This window comes from Boleophthalmus pectinirostris, unplaced genomic scaffold, assembly GCF_026225935.1.
Source record: "Boleophthalmus pectinirostris isolate CB_2022bp ecotype Guang Dong unplaced genomic scaffold, ASM2622593v1 HiC_scaffold_13, whole genome shotgun sequence".
In the NCBI taxonomy this organism is placed as follows: domain Eukaryota; kingdom Metazoa; phylum Chordata; class Actinopteri; order Gobiiformes; family Gobiidae; genus Boleophthalmus; species Boleophthalmus pectinirostris.
The window spans coordinates 9,411,049-9,426,367 of record NW_026571036.1 but is presented as its reverse complement, the minus strand read 5'-3'; the positions used below and the strand labels follow the sequence as shown (position 1 = coordinate 9,426,367).

At 42.9% G+C, this 15,319-nt stretch overlaps 1 protein-coding gene across 3 annotated transcripts in view; it reads right to left on the bottom strand.

Moving 5' to 3' along the window:
* Positions 1 to 13,570, bottom strand: part of gphnb (gephyrin b) — a 178,487-nt gene extending 164,917 nt beyond the window's left edge. For 2 of the 3 annotated variants that reach the window (XM_055149399.1, XM_055149400.1), the window contains exon 1: positions 13,489 to 13,552. In XM_055149399.1, coding sequence (XP_055005374.1) covers positions 13,489 to 13,552 — 64 coding nt within the window. Of the gene's footprint in view, positions 1 to 13,488 lie in introns of all 3 variants that reach the window. The other variant, XM_055149401.1, reaches the window with a different exon arrangement.
* Between the last annotated feature and the right edge of the window lie 1,749 nt (positions 13,571 to 15,319).

The following is a 15,319-nucleotide window of genomic DNA, read 5'->3' as shown; positions in this document are numbered from 1 at the left end:
GGTCAAATAAAACTAAGATTGTACACTGAACTGCATCACTATCTCATTTCCAGTCAAACTGCTGGATCATTTTGCCTCGTCCCTCGCTCACACTGGTCTCTCTTTGTGTTTGTCAGAAGTAGCTCGCTGGAGGACAGGACGATTCTGCTCGCCTCAGCAAACTGACATCACTGCTTTTACACATAGCTAAACATCTTACAGCAGTAGTAGTATTGACACTTTGCGGTGACATCATGCTGGGGGTGTTCTACATGCACTGGTATGTGTATTGGCAGATTGTTCACCAGTTACCATGGAGACGCAACGCACACTAAAGCAAATACAGACCAAAAAAATGTTAAGATTGTCTAAAGAACTTTCCCAAAAATGCAAAGCGGATGTAAACAGCACATTTTCAGGAGTCTGTGATTGAAAAAACAGCAAAAAGGTGAAAGTGACAAACTGAAAAACTGTTGGCTTGTGACTGTAACGTTACTTAAGAGGGATTTGTTTAACAGTAAATATCAGTTCACATGTTCCAGCTAAGGCCGTTTCTTTCTGGTCAAATGCTGTTAAAGAGCCATTAAACACACTTCCAAAGCTTTACTCCACCCCTAAGCAAAATCAGAAAAGTCCTCCAGAGTGGGCGGTGTCCGGCGGGTTGGGCGAGTGAGTGTGGGGCGGGTTTTGCAGCGATGATTGACAGCTCGGGACCGGTGCACTCCAGACTTTGGCTACGTTCAGACTGCAGGCTGAAGTGACCCAAATCTGATTTTTTTTTTGCCCCTATGCGAACTGTATCTTATCTTTTAATGACAGTCTGAACGACACAGATCCGATTTTTTTCAAATGCGACACAGGCCACTTGGATATGTGCTCCTAAAACCGATACATATCTGATCTTTTGTCATGCGACTTCAGTCTGAACGGCCAGGACACCTACATGTCACAAATGTACACAAACGTTCTTCTCGTCACACGAAAACTGTGTATGAACTCAGTGAAGCACCGAAGAACATCACAGCAATCCCTCCGCTCTTGGCTTCGACTCCACACCCGCACGTTCCTTTCTACGGACGTTGCTGCCACTGCCCCATAAAACACCACGGCCAAAAACCTCGTCCTTCCCCCTCTCAATCTCCTCCTTAAAACAATGCTGTGCTGTGCATGTTCTGGCTCCGGTACAACAGCAACTGTAATATCGGTAGGTGCTCATATTTAGGCGATTTCCGTAAACACTGAGCTCCCTCGCTGTGTGTGACGTCGTCGTGTCATCCAATGCACATGCGGGACACTTTTGGGGCGTTTAAAGTTCACACTGGAGATCACATACAAGTCGCATTTAATGAGAAATGTGAACGACCTTACAAGAAAAATCAGATTTCACAAAAGAAATCTGAATTGAGCATTAAACCCTGCAATCTGAACGTAGCCTATGAAACAGAACGGACATTTGTGCTCGGATCAGGCTGTTTCTCTTTTCTCTAGACAAATCGGGACATTGCGGTGACCAGAGGTGCCAGGTCAGGGCGGGGTTGAGAGGGTCTCTTCACGTCCCGCCCGTAGACGCCAGTGTCTGTGCTTGTCACGTAAAAACCTGCATCTGACTCGTTGGCTCATTAGTCCAACCCAAAAATTCAAATGTCCTGGCCCTAGTTGATCCTAAAGAGGCCGTTACAGACTCAGATTTTTAACAGATATGCACTAAAATACCAAAATAATGCCAGGGATATGTATATATTTCTATTTACACAGCTAATCATTAGAGAAAAAAAAGTGATTTTGGTGTTTAGTGGCTCTTTAAACCGAGCTCAGAAGCCTCAGACAGAGCAGTGCTTAGAGTTAGCGTCAGTACTTCTTGGATATAGTCTCCTGGCACTACTTTTGGTCACTGGCTCTGGCACGCCACTCAGGTCCCCGCTGACTCTGCTCCTGTCTCCCTCTGCTACAGGAGCCCGACTGGGACAAACTCCAAACAGGAAATCGTGTGGAAAAGAAGAGTTTATTTATAACTGGCCTGTATGATCGTAAACGCCAGGATAAATGAGCTTTCTTGGGATAGTGCAATATTTATAGGACAAGAAATGTATTCACTTCTTCCATCTGCTGACAAAATATCGCTCTGTCTTATTTTATGTTGATGGTTTCCTAAAACGTGAACCGTCCCATCACGTTCATTTAAAAGGAGGATTTGAGAAAAGCTTTGCCGCTAAAATATGATAATAAAGTAGGTTTATCTATGTACAATGTTCCAGATTGTTGGGAGGCGTAAAAGGGGGCGGGGTATTAGGCAAAAATCTATATTTGAGCTATCTTCCATTTCATAACATTGATCTGTCGTCAAAAACATGCCTGAAGAGGTTTTAGGTGTCGTCCACACGTGTTTGAGTACCGTAATTTCCAGACTATTGAGCGCATCTGAATATAAATTGCATCAACTCAATTTTAACAATATTTTAAAGTTGTACATATATACACGCATCAAGAATCTCGGACGTCCGGCAATGCATACTGGGAAGGATTTTCCGAAAAAGAGAGCAAACCGCCATGTTTGTTTTCCCGGTGGGATTCGTCTATTGTCAAAGCCGATCTTTTCAAGTCTTTTGAACCACATTGCTTTTGTTTCTGGTTCTGATATTGTCATATTTTAGTTTTGGGATTTGGACATCGTTAATTGTGTGGTTGTTGGATCCTAACAGCGGAAAAGGGCTCGAGAAATTAGTTTGCGAACTCCATAAATGCAAAAGGGAATCAGATCTGTGTGACTCAAACCTCCGTTCAAACTGTTTCCCTTCCCAACGGAATTGAAAAATAGTGAAAGGTGAAGGCGATGGGCAGGATTGATCCACGGGAAAAACGAAAAAGGTAACCTCTGACTGCCTAAATCATCCCCAAGTTTGCAGCGAACATTTTGTATGTGGAGCAGCTTTTAAAAGGAAAAAGTTAGCATTTTCCAGTTTTGCAAGCCTCCACAAAATATCGCAATAAATATTGTACTGTGAGATGCATATCGTGATAATATCGTATCGAGGGATATTGATATCGTTACATCTCTACTAGGGTGACCATATTTTCAAATTGAAAAACTGTGACAACCCCGGTTTGAGGTGGTTGGTAATAATAAAATGGTGAAACGAGTGCGTAATTAAGGAAAACTGTTCTGCACTCAGCCCGTTTAGTCACATTTTCTTTGTGTTTTTGGTCATTTTTAAGCAACTTTTCTGTATTTTGCCTAAACAAATGACAATTTATGCATCTCTTTACTGTTGGAAGGGATCAGATTGGTAAAAATAGGAACGAGAGGAACTTTAAAATCGCCAGGTGCCCAATGCTCCCGTCCACGTTTGGACAACTAAACAACTAAACTAAACAGAGCACGCTCACCGCAGTTGACGTCATCGTGTCCTCCAGTGCACATGCGGGACACTTTTGGGCTGTTTAATGTTCACACTGGAGTCACATACAAGTCGCATTTAATTGGGAATGTGAACGACCTCGCAGAAACATTGGATTTCACAAAAAAAATCCAAACTGAGCATTAAACCCTGCAGTCTGAACGTAGCCTTTGTGATGAGGAAACAACATTATAACAGATCAGAAAATAACGTAATATAGCCCGATTCTCCCTCTGGACTAATTTATTTAACTCAACTTCAACTCGAGTGTTTGTTGTGAATCAGAAGAGCCGATTTCCCCGTAGATGAGCCGAATCTAAAAATGCTCAAGCTCACATCTGCTAAAACCCACACAACAGAGCGGCATGACACAGGCCAACAGCGCACTTAAAAATCTAAAATTATATTATTATTATCACACACCACAAAACAAAAATAACAATAAAATAATCAAATCAACACAATAAAGCGATCCAAAATGGGCCTGTAGCTGGCTGAGCGCCGTGTCACTTCACCTGCCTGCCCCGATCAGAGGGGAGGGGGGTGAGTGATGAGGCGGGTGGGAGCCGAGGACCCACGGGTGACAGGGGAGCAGGGGGCGGACAGCGTGAACTTTGACCTCCGGCGCACACACCTATCCATGCTAACAGGCTAACGGCGCTAACGGAGATTGAGTGCCGCTTCGGATCGGCATTAGCATTCAGCTCACAGACACGCTGCGCCGCGAGCTCGACACACAAGGTGCCCAAACGGAGGCGCAGGTTCTGTTTCTTTTCAGAGTCCCTGGGTTAAAACTGAGATGTGAGGCTGAGATTTTGGGCATAAAGCAGAGGATATCATAGTTTAAGATTAAGATAAGACACACTTTATTACTTTTATTGCTTAATTTGTGTGCAAGAGTCAGTTGTAAAGGAGCAAATATTCTTTTAATAGGCTCTAGCCACGCTTATGTCACAAACCAGGACAACGTTTGGAAACATGCGATGACAAGTTCCGGCATAATTACGAACACAGGACTCGCCAACCGACTGATAAAAGTACTAAATGTCATCAGTAGTAAAATGAAGACTGCATACTAGGGGTGTAACGGTACATAAAAATCACGGCTCGGTACGTACCTCGGTTTTGAGTCATTTTCGGTACAGTGTGGGAACAAAATGTAAAACCATGTGCTTGTGGTTTATTTAATAAAATATTCTCAAATAACCAATAAATGTATGAATATTATAAAAATAAATTCCGTGTAAACAGTAAAGCACAGCACTAACAGTTCCAGGATGAAGATTTCTTTGTGTTTCTATGCCAATGAAAGGTGAAAAGTAAGGACCGCGGCACGACGATCGTAGTTTTGTGAGGATTCACGTGGTTTGGAGGGACGTAGTCAAGGCGGGGGGCAATTGTTGTCAAGGCGGCCATCCTAACTATAAAGCGCTGTGGAAAACACTGCCACCCCAATTCTTGATGAGTTCAATCGCGAATATTAAAAAGCCGAGCCTTCTGTGTAGCTGCACATGTAGTGGCGGAATGTAAACACACACAAATTGCGCGAATTCAATAGTGCACAGCCCTACATCGAACCAAACGTCCTGTACCTAAACGGTTCGGCACGAATACATGTACCATTACACCCCTACTGCATACATATGTGCTGTTTGGAATCATCTTGAATTTGGCGCCCTCGTCTCTTCTAATCGCATGTACCCAGTGCTCTCGGAGTTGTGTGTCAGTGGGGAAATTATGAAAACTGAGATATGGTTGTAATTGTTGATTAGCTGAACACAACGAAATGCTACAATGACATGTGTAAGAGAATTTAAGCAATTTATCTTCCATGTACATCTCAGTTTAACATGGACACACAAAAGCTATATTTTACACCATGATCTTCCCTTAGCATACCATTGACATACCATTATCTAAATTGTGGCATATTGGTGTCTAACCGGTGCCTCCTGGCCTTCATAGTCTCACCACACTTGCTTTATAAACCTCCTCCTTTGGAAGCAGAGTAAAAGGGCTTGGACACTCAAAGATCATACTATGTTCACTTTTGAAATCATACTATGTTGATGATAAATAAACTTCTCCCGCTTAAGACGTCCAGTTGGTCTCCAGCCTTTTACTTCCACCCTTTCACGGACAAGCTGAAAACTTCGACAACAATATGTAGATAAAGAAATGTGTTGTTCGTGTGATTTTCTTGCTGTTTGTTGCTAAGATGGCTGGTTCAAATCTAACACAAGAAGTGCCCCACTGTGTTTTTAAACTCCATACGCGTTCACTAGAATCATTTAGATCATTTCAGTCCTGGAATTGCCAATCTCTACAAAGCAAAAGGTAAAAGGAGCTACAGCTTCATGAAATCACAAGGTCTAACAGAGCATTTTGAGCTTTGGAGACGTAGACAGACCAATAATAAAGAGTTACCCAAACGTGAGAATGAAACAAAACACAACTCCAGGTCTGTTTTTGATGAGATAACAACATCATTACATGGCAAAAGTCTCACAAGAGTCCTTTTTGTGTATCTTAATACCACTGCTACTGCTATTACTACAACTCCTCCTCCTAATAAAGTACACAAAATACATCTGCACTATTACACTGATCTATACACACATCCATTCTGACCTCCCTGACAGTACAGTCCCTCCTCCCGCTCTAAACAAGGTCATCAGCGGTGTCCCTTCTGTGCCCCGTGTTGTCTTATGTATTCAGCCTCGTCCAAACAGCCGATCCATCAGAGCTCTCCGCCCGTGAGAACCTCCCCGTGTGGACCAGGACAGGAGAGACAGACGCAGAGCAGGAGACGTTTCAGGGAGTAATGACAGCGAATAGGATTGGATCAATAGTAGGCGGGGCTGTGTAATTAATCGAACTGTAATCGAGATCAACATTCAGTCATTTCTATTGGTCAGTGATCGGCTTGGGGCTTTTTAATGGCCAATAGTCTGTCAGTAAACAGTAAAAGCATGCGGTTTGGAGCCGACGAAGACTTGGGAGGAAACGTTTTGACTGTTTATTGTGTTAGATTGAACTTCTGTCTTGTTTAAGTTCAGGAGACTAATGTTGAAAGACCTTTTTATTCGTTTTTAAAGCCACGGTTTGAACTCTGCACACTAAGATGGATTCTCGCGATATTTTTGAGTTCACAGACTCACGAGAATCCATCTTGAGAAACTCCCGCTGTAAGGTTCAGTGGGCGACAGCTTTGCGGTTGGTGCAGAAGCCAAAAGGTGAAGCGTCCAAATGAACCAAAACAATAGCGATGCCAACAAACGTATTTCAGCCTGTTTTAGAGAAAATACAGAATATTTCGTTTATGAAGAATGTACAGAAGGTAAGAGCTTTGTGCATCTGTGGACAGGGACGATGTCGCGGCTTTTCAACTAGATTTGACTAAAGTTCGATTTTTTGTCTTGTTCCGCTGTTGTGACGCTTCCACCAATCAGATTTAAACAGTCGTAATGACGTTGATAATGTGGAGAAACTTAACTTATAACACTCACAGTATCAATCTATTGTGAAGGTTAACAGCCAAAATATAAACCTGCTTTAATTTCTATTATATTCAGTCTGTTTTTTATTTTGGTTGTGTTTATTACTCTAAATAACACAGAAAACATGTGTCTTAACTATGAGTCAAGTGAAATCTCCACAAACCTGACTCAATTTGGCCTGGAGGAGGGTTTCCATGAAAGCGTTGTTCCTTTGACTATAATCTTCTAGCCTGATTCATCAGCCGGTTTCACTTCGAGGAAACCGTCTGACCTCCCAGCGTTATGATTCGCTCGCTCAACGGTAGGCAGGTACTTTTTTAATTTAACCAATCGCTGCTATTTGATCGTGACGTATGTAATGCGCCAAATCCCGTAGGAAGAAGGGCAATAACGTCTTTCCCCTTGATCAAATTCACCAAACATTTTCTTAGTTCCGGCTTTAAATCCTCAATCTTAGGAATCGTTGCAAACACAGAATATATGGCTCTTCGCTGATCGGCTGGTGCCTGGACTCGCACTTCCGGGGTTTTTTGCGAACCTTCTACTGTATTCCGATTTCTGACCTAGAAAAATGAAATTGAGCGGAGGCACTAGGTGGCGCCGGCCTGGCTAATAATCTTCCAAAGTACTGCACAAAACTCATCTGTCTCCGCAGAGAATGTTCCAAAGTATGGGTTTAACTTTTTATTTCCATGGAATCGTACAAATGACCACCTCCACAAAGTTACATACTGTAACTTTAGTAATGCCACAACAAAATGCAACTGAATATGGTGATAATAAATAGTGATTTATGGTTGTTATTTCATGGGAATGTAAAATAAATTTGTAACTGCAATATAAAACATCTCAAAATGCAATTAACTGTTAAAATAAATAGTTATCTCCTTTGCGTAAACGTGTACTATTTCAACAACTATAAAAACAGAACAAACTACATATCCCATGATCCTTTGCTCTGAAGTGCATCTTATATTACGTCCAAACAGCAACCATGTCAGAGAGTTTTAAGTCTCGTCTTAAGATCCACTTTTATTCTCTGGCTTTTAACACTGCGTGAGTTGTGTGGTTCTGTCAGTCTTTATTTATTTTACTTATTTACTACTATTTTATGATTTTTATGTTTTTTGCTTTTATTTGATTTGACTGGTTTTATTGTTTTAGGACTGGTGTGACCAAATTTTAGCAGTTTACCTTTTTGTTGTCTTCATTTCGTGATCTATGTGCAGCACTTTGGAAACTGCTTTGTTAGTAAAATGTGGATTTAGATTTGGATTTAAATAAAAACTTCCATAAATAGTGGCGCAATAGTTCAGACTCATGCCTTTCAATGAGGAAGTTCTCCAAAGACATATGGGTTGGCTCAGTACTACCTCACATATCTACCATTTTGTTGTACTACTACTATTAATATAAGAAAATGACAAATAAAGCCTGTGTACGGAGTATTCTAGTGAAAGCAGCCGAGGGGTCAGATGAGGTAAATTCTGTTGTGGGGAGAACAAAAATAGAAGTTAAAATGCAGAGCAGCGTATCCACTGTAGGCAGACCGACGCTTCCTCTGCCCCCTATATGGGCTTGTCCTCATGTCAACTTTCTAGTATGAGAGAAAATATTGGTGTTTTTAGAGATTATACAGCAAGAGACAGGACAGAATTGATACTTTGCAGCCGATGTTGTGCGCATTCGTTTGGGAGGTGGTGCTAACTGTAGGCACTGCTCTGTCTGAAGCTTTGTTACTTAGATTAGACTTTAATCTGAGCTTTATTTTAACAAAATCTGACCATAGGGATCGACTTAGGCTACATTTTTATGACAACGGTCGGAACAGAAGACACAAAAGTGGCGTCGCGTCTTCACTTTTTATTCCATGTTTAGACGAGCGTTTTCGGGAGGAAATCTGCGTGCATACGGTGACGCAAAAGTGTGTGGAATTCAGGTTTCTGTGTACTGTATGTATGTGACGTAAACGTGTACGTCGACGTGAGCAGATCTGACCAGAGTTTTGCGTCTTGGGCAGCGTAGACGAAACGCTAAGACGGAGCATATTCAACTTTTCCACTCTGGAGGGTGGTGTCAGATTTTTGCGTTTTTAAGCCCCAAAAACGCCGTCACCGTCTAAATGAAAGGCACTTCCGATAAAATATTTTGTCGTTTTTACCCACAAGTGTTGGAACTACAACAGGTGAGATGGTTTGTACGCTCAAAAAAGTCTCATAGTGGTGCTAACTGTAGGCACTGCTCTGTCTGAAGCTCTGTTACTCAGGCTAGACTTTAATCTGAGCTTTATTTTAACACAATTCAAACATAAGGAATTACTTTGTTGGAACTACAAAAGGTGATTGTGCTGTTAAACAAGTCTCTTGCACAAAAAATTACAGCCATGATCGCTCGTATTGATCACAGACTCCTGAAAATGTGTTGTTTAAATCAATTTTATATATTTTTTTCTTGAATTTTCAGACATTCTATGATCTGTCTGTGTTTTGCTAATGTGTGCGCTGTGTCACTGTAGATACTGCTGAACATTCCGCCGTAGACATGCATGCAGAATACCCCGAGCATGATGTCGAGATGAGACGAGTATCAGTAGAATCGAAAAACTGACATGACATTTTGAAAACTCACGTGTAATTCAAATCTATGTTGTGATCATTTTTAAACACAAATGTCTTCAGCAGTCACTAGGGATGTAACGATAACCAAAATATCGTGATATCGTATCGTCAAAAATCTCACAATATATTGAATTACAAGTTTATTTGCTTAACTTCATTGTTATGGTGCTAAACAACAGAGAACTACATAGGCCATGATTCTTTGCTCTGTTTCAGTCCAGTCTACATGCTGAAATAACGGTTATGAAGCACTTTTAAATCTTAATTATTTGTATTATTATTATATTGTGATAAATATCGTACAGTGAGCTGCATATCGTGAAAGTGTCGTATCAAGACACTGATTCGCTACTAGTCGCCGTTTTGTACTTATCACCAAAGCTCAGTCAAACAGTGGTGGCGCGTGACGTGTTTTGCCCAAAGAAACAACAACAATACGCAATAGAAGGGAATAGCACCGTGGTCACATTTTTATACAGGGCTTTTTCCACCTTCAAGGCACTCAAAGCGCTTTACAACAAGGAACCACTCACCCATTCACACATTCATTCATACACCAGTGCACACAGACACTCTGGGTGAGGTGGGTTAAGTGTCTTGCCCAAGGACTAAACAACAGCTGGAATGACACTGTCAGCCTGTGGGTTAGTGGATCTCAACCAATGATGTTTATGTCAAGAGCGGGATTCAAAGCACCAACCTTGGACAAATGTTCTTTCCAACTATCGCCCAAACTTTGCATAACAAGGCTGAAATTTTCTACCAAATGCGAGACTGCTGCCACAAGTTATCAAGTGTCTTCAAATCTGAGCTAAGTCTATTTCAAATTGTGAAACATTTTAACAACTGCTCATGGTGTGTTCACATGCACAACCAAAAATCTGATCGTTATCTGATTTCTGGAGATGTACTGAGGCTATGTTTACACAGAGCACACAGCATCGTTTTCAAAAAAGTTTTCGTTTACATCAACCCACTTAAATACGACATCGAGCGCCATCATATCTACACTAGTCTCTGGGCGGTTCAAACCTGTAGCATTTATTTCATTACAGTTGTAAGTTACTGAGCAGGCTCGCCTCTCCACAGATCTGTTAAAGAAGTGGTAAAATCGGAGACCTCCAAGCCTCATTCGTCTCTGGTCATGGATATGAAACCTCAGCTGTGTGTGCAAATGTAAACATATGAAGAAATGTGACTGCTGCTCTGAATGCTTCATCATCATCATCAGAGCAAAATGTAAACATTGGTCGCACTTTTGGCACGTCAGGTCCTAAAACTCTTTAAACATTTATCTCAATTTACACGCAAATGCCAAACCAGAGTTTTCCAGAATCTCCACTCTAGCCGGAGTTTTTAGAAAGATTCATTTTCAGAGGTGAATTCACCGTTTGCATGTAAAAGATGGGAACAAATGAAAGGAAATGTGTCAGTTTAAAAAAAATACCTGTGTACGTGTAAACGGAGCCTGATCTGTGTTTGCATGGCTGATTGTTTAGAATCCATAGCAGCCAATGCCCGATAACTTCTACCGATATTCATTATAGACTGTATAAAAAAGTGGACAAAGCGAGTGTGACGTCACCCACAGCGTTCAGCTCCAGTCAAATGAAGCTCATCGAGGCTCGAGGTTATAGAAGCAAATTTAAAGCCGAGTTCCATATTCGGAATAGGAACAAAACAGCGAAATAAAAACAGCGGGATCATGTAAAGGAAATTAATACGAACATTTTAAATAAAAATAAAAAAACAACGAGGCTCGCTGCAGCAGTTACGGATAGAGGTGACATTTTCTCAATACAAAGCGAAATGGAGCCAGAGTCGGATGAAGTCGGATGAAGTCGGAAGCGCGCCCGTGCTCACAAAACATACCTGGAGTTGTGTTTTGTCTACATCTCCAAAGCTGAAAATGCTGTGTTTCGCCTTGTGATGTCATGAAGCGGTAGTTTTTTAAAGTTAAGAGCTCCTTTTACGTTAATTTCAGTAGAGATTGGCAATTCATGAGGTGAAAATGAAGCCTAAATATGTAGAGTTTATGCGTTAAACACATGTGAATGAAACAAAAACACAACTTCAGGTCTGTTTATGACGAGAAAACGTGATAATTTAGATCAGAAAATCGCAGAGTATGGGCCACAGGGAGCAGTTAGAAACATATTTAGTCATTTGCAGAGGAAATAACGGCATTGCAAAAACTGCAGCCTTCGCGATTCCGATTTGATTCCGATCCGCCGAGTTGAACGCGCCGCACCGCCGATTGTAAAACTTCGCTTATCTCTCCACCCCGTCTCCACCTACTCCGCCGCGGGACCCCCCTATCCCTCTTCTCCTCCTCGCCGTACGCCTGGGTGTATCTATCTTGGCGCAATATTTACCGCGCCGGGGTCAGTACCGCACTGATTTGTGAGCGACGCTAGATTTCAGCACCACGGACAGCGCCAGGAGAGAAAGAAAGAAAGAGAGAGGGAAGGAACTGAACGGAAAGGAAAGGAAAGGAAAGAAGGGAGATGGAGAGATGGATCAGTTGTGCCGGTGTGCTGGCGAGGGGGGTTTCCCAGGCAAGGAAAGGCAAACCGAGGCGAACCGTAAAACACCTCCTCCGATCTCTTTCCCTCTCTTCTTCCTTCTTTCGCTTCTGGAGAGCGGAGGACAGGGCATTGCATGAAATATTGATCCGGCCCCTTGCTTCTCTCAACACGGGATGGAGGGAACAGATGAAGGCGATGAGGAGAGGAGAGGAGGAGGAGGAGGAGGACAGAGAGCGAGAGAGAAAAGAAAGAAAGAAAGAAAGAAAGGGGGGTCGCGTTGTAGACTATTGAAAGAGAAGTAGGTAGGGGTATTCCACGCTTTTTTTTTTTTTTTTTTTTTTTTTTTTCAATCACATCCTCCCTCCACTTTGCGGTCATGGCAACACGCCGCCTAGAAACATGACAAAGCAGTACGCGGACGTAGCCACCCGGTACGGCGAGAGGCGAAAACGTAAAAATAAACAAATAAATAAATAAAGTTAAAAAAAATAAAAAATTAAAGGGAGGCGGCCAGCAGCCACCAACCGCCAACTCGTCTCCCCGTAGCGACAGGCGATTTTTTTTTTTTTTTTTTTGGAGAAGTGGTGGTGGTGGTGGAGTGGGAGGGGGTGTGGGGGGTTGATTTTTTTTTTTTTTTTTTTTTTTTTCCGGATAAGTGACAGACAAGCCGTCATCGCTTTCATACGTAGCCACGGAGCGTATCAAATCCCGAACATCCCAAAACGCATACTCCACCACCACCACCACCACCACCACCGTGCCCCCTTCCCGTCCCACCCCCCTTCCTCCCTCCTCCCTCCTCCTCCCACCTCTCCAACTGCCCTCCCGTGTAAAGATGTGAAAGCAGGCCGTGGCAATAGCGTGTAGTCAACGCGTGGCCCCCCTATCCCTATCCCCTATCCCTTCCTCCGCCGATCGTCGTGCGAATAAAGCGCCACCTCGCCGACAAATGTCACGGAAAAAAAAAAAAAAAAAAAAAAACACCGATAAGTCCGCGGTGTGTTAAGCGCGCGCGTCGACAAGCACACATAGTGAAATGAATAATTCAAGACGCATCCACGGAGCGCTCGCTGTGCAGTGGGGTGACAGCGAAAGGCAATGCAGAGGTTTTTCGGGGCAATTTTTGGGGGGGTTGCGCGTTTCCGAAGCGAGCCACGTACGTACGGCGCGCTGGATGCTCGGATGCTCGGGTGCTGGGATGCTGGATGTGGCGGAAAAAAAACGCGTAAAGAGAAAGAAAAGAAAAGAAAGAAAGAAAGAAAGCGCCAGGCCACCACCTCCGCGTCATGACATGTATGAAAACCGGCGGATGGGAGAGGAGCACGGGAGACACGAGGCGAGCGTTACCGGGGCGATGGGGAATGAGGCAGAACGAAGCAAGGTCGCGGTGGATTTGGCGTGTTTTTGCGTTTTGCGTAAAAGACGGGAAAAAAAAAAAAAAAAAAAAAAAAAGCAAGAGGGGGCTCACCTGTCAGGACGCCGACCCGAATTTGGTGGTCGTGGTTCGTTAAAATCATCCCGTCTGACGCCATGTTCAGCAGCGAGAACTCACGGCAGGGCCCCGAGCCGAGAGCATCGAACTTAGACGGGAGAGGGAGGGGGGGGGGGGAGGGAGGGAGGGATGGAGCGAGGGGGGGAGGGAGAAGAGAGAGGGAGAGAGGGAGGGAGGGAGAGGAGAGGAGAGGAGAGGAGGAGAGAGAAGGCAGAAGAAAAAAAAAAAGGGAAGGAGAGAGAGAGAGCCAGGCGAGAGGAGTAGAGAGCAGAGAGGAGCGCACGTGCACACCAGGGAGATGAGATGGGTTATTTTCGTTTTTTTTTTTTTTTTTTTAGGCTTTATAATGATTACAAAAGCCAATCAGGAAAAGTTTGCATCCTAAAACACAATCTATAGACTGATGATGTTAAAGGAGAAGAAGGTGTAGAAGTTTTATGTCCGATTTCATAAACACAAACCGTCTGTGTCCACAAATATGAAGCAAACATGTTCTGAATCCGACTGATACTTTTCAAATGTATTCCCCTACAGATTACATACCCCAAAATGTAGTTTGTAACGTAATCCATTAAGTTACTTATTACTAATACTACTTTGGATTATTTGATTTGTTGCAGAGAAGCAAAGACGAGGAAATCGTAATACAAGATGTTTTGTTTGCTAAAAGAAAATGAAAAGGCAGAGTCTTTAAAAATATTATTGATAGAAGACGAGGAGACACGGTCCGTGCAGCATGGTTTAGTCCTGTTAAATCCTGGTTTAGACCTAGTTTTCACCTGGTTTAGTCCTGGTTTAGACCTAGTGTAGAACTGGTTTAGACCTGGTTTAGTGTCCGGCAATTTAGTCATGATTTAGTCATGGTTTAGACGTAGTTTAGACCTGGTCTAATCCTGGTCTAGTCCTGGTTTAGTCCTGGTTTAGTCCTGGTCTAGTCCTGGTTTAGACCTACATTAGACCTGGTTTAGTCCTGGACTAGTCCTGGTTTAGACCTACTTTAGACCTGGTTTAGTCCTGGTTTAGTCCTGGTCTAGTCCTGGTCTAGTCCTGGTTTAGACCTAGTTTAGACCTGGTTTAGTCCTGGTTTTAGTCCTTGTTTAGTCTTGGTTTTAGTCCTTGTTTAGTCTTGGTTTTAGTCCTGCTTTAGTCCTGGTTTAGTCCTGGTTTTAGTCCTGCTTTAGACCTAGTTCAGATCTGGTTTAGTGTCCGGCAATGAGTGGAATTACCAAGAAAAAAAAAAAAGGGGGAATAGCCCAAAATGTGAAAACACCAAATAGGTGTTGAGGATCTCCTTAAATATGCTGCAGGTGAGGTGGGCGTGGACAAGCTCCACCAATCAGGGACCAGAATCCAACAGCCAATCAAAACGAGTCAGGAGAGCAGTCCACCAATCAGCTGCGAGGGCTCCCACAGCAGGAATGAAGACAGCCAGTAAAAGAAAATAAAACACACAAAACAAGTCAGAGAACTGGAGGCCTGGGGCTGGAACGTTCACTACCTAAAGCCCATTACATAAATCATGTGCTAGTGCAGCCTCTGCAGCTCAGTGAGTGAATTCTGGAGGTTCTGAGCTTTCATATAAGGCCTGGTCTGTTCATAAACTCAAGGGTGGTGAATAGTTCAGCTTCAGAATCAAAGCAGATGTGATGCACTGTTCCTTAACATGTCTGTCAGCCAATCAGAACGCTGAGGGCTCATGTTGTGATGTGTACATGTATTTGGTCAAAAAGTTAATATGAAAACTTAATGGATAACAGATTGGAACAACTTGGAAGACACACAAACTTTACAGACACACACATGTTTG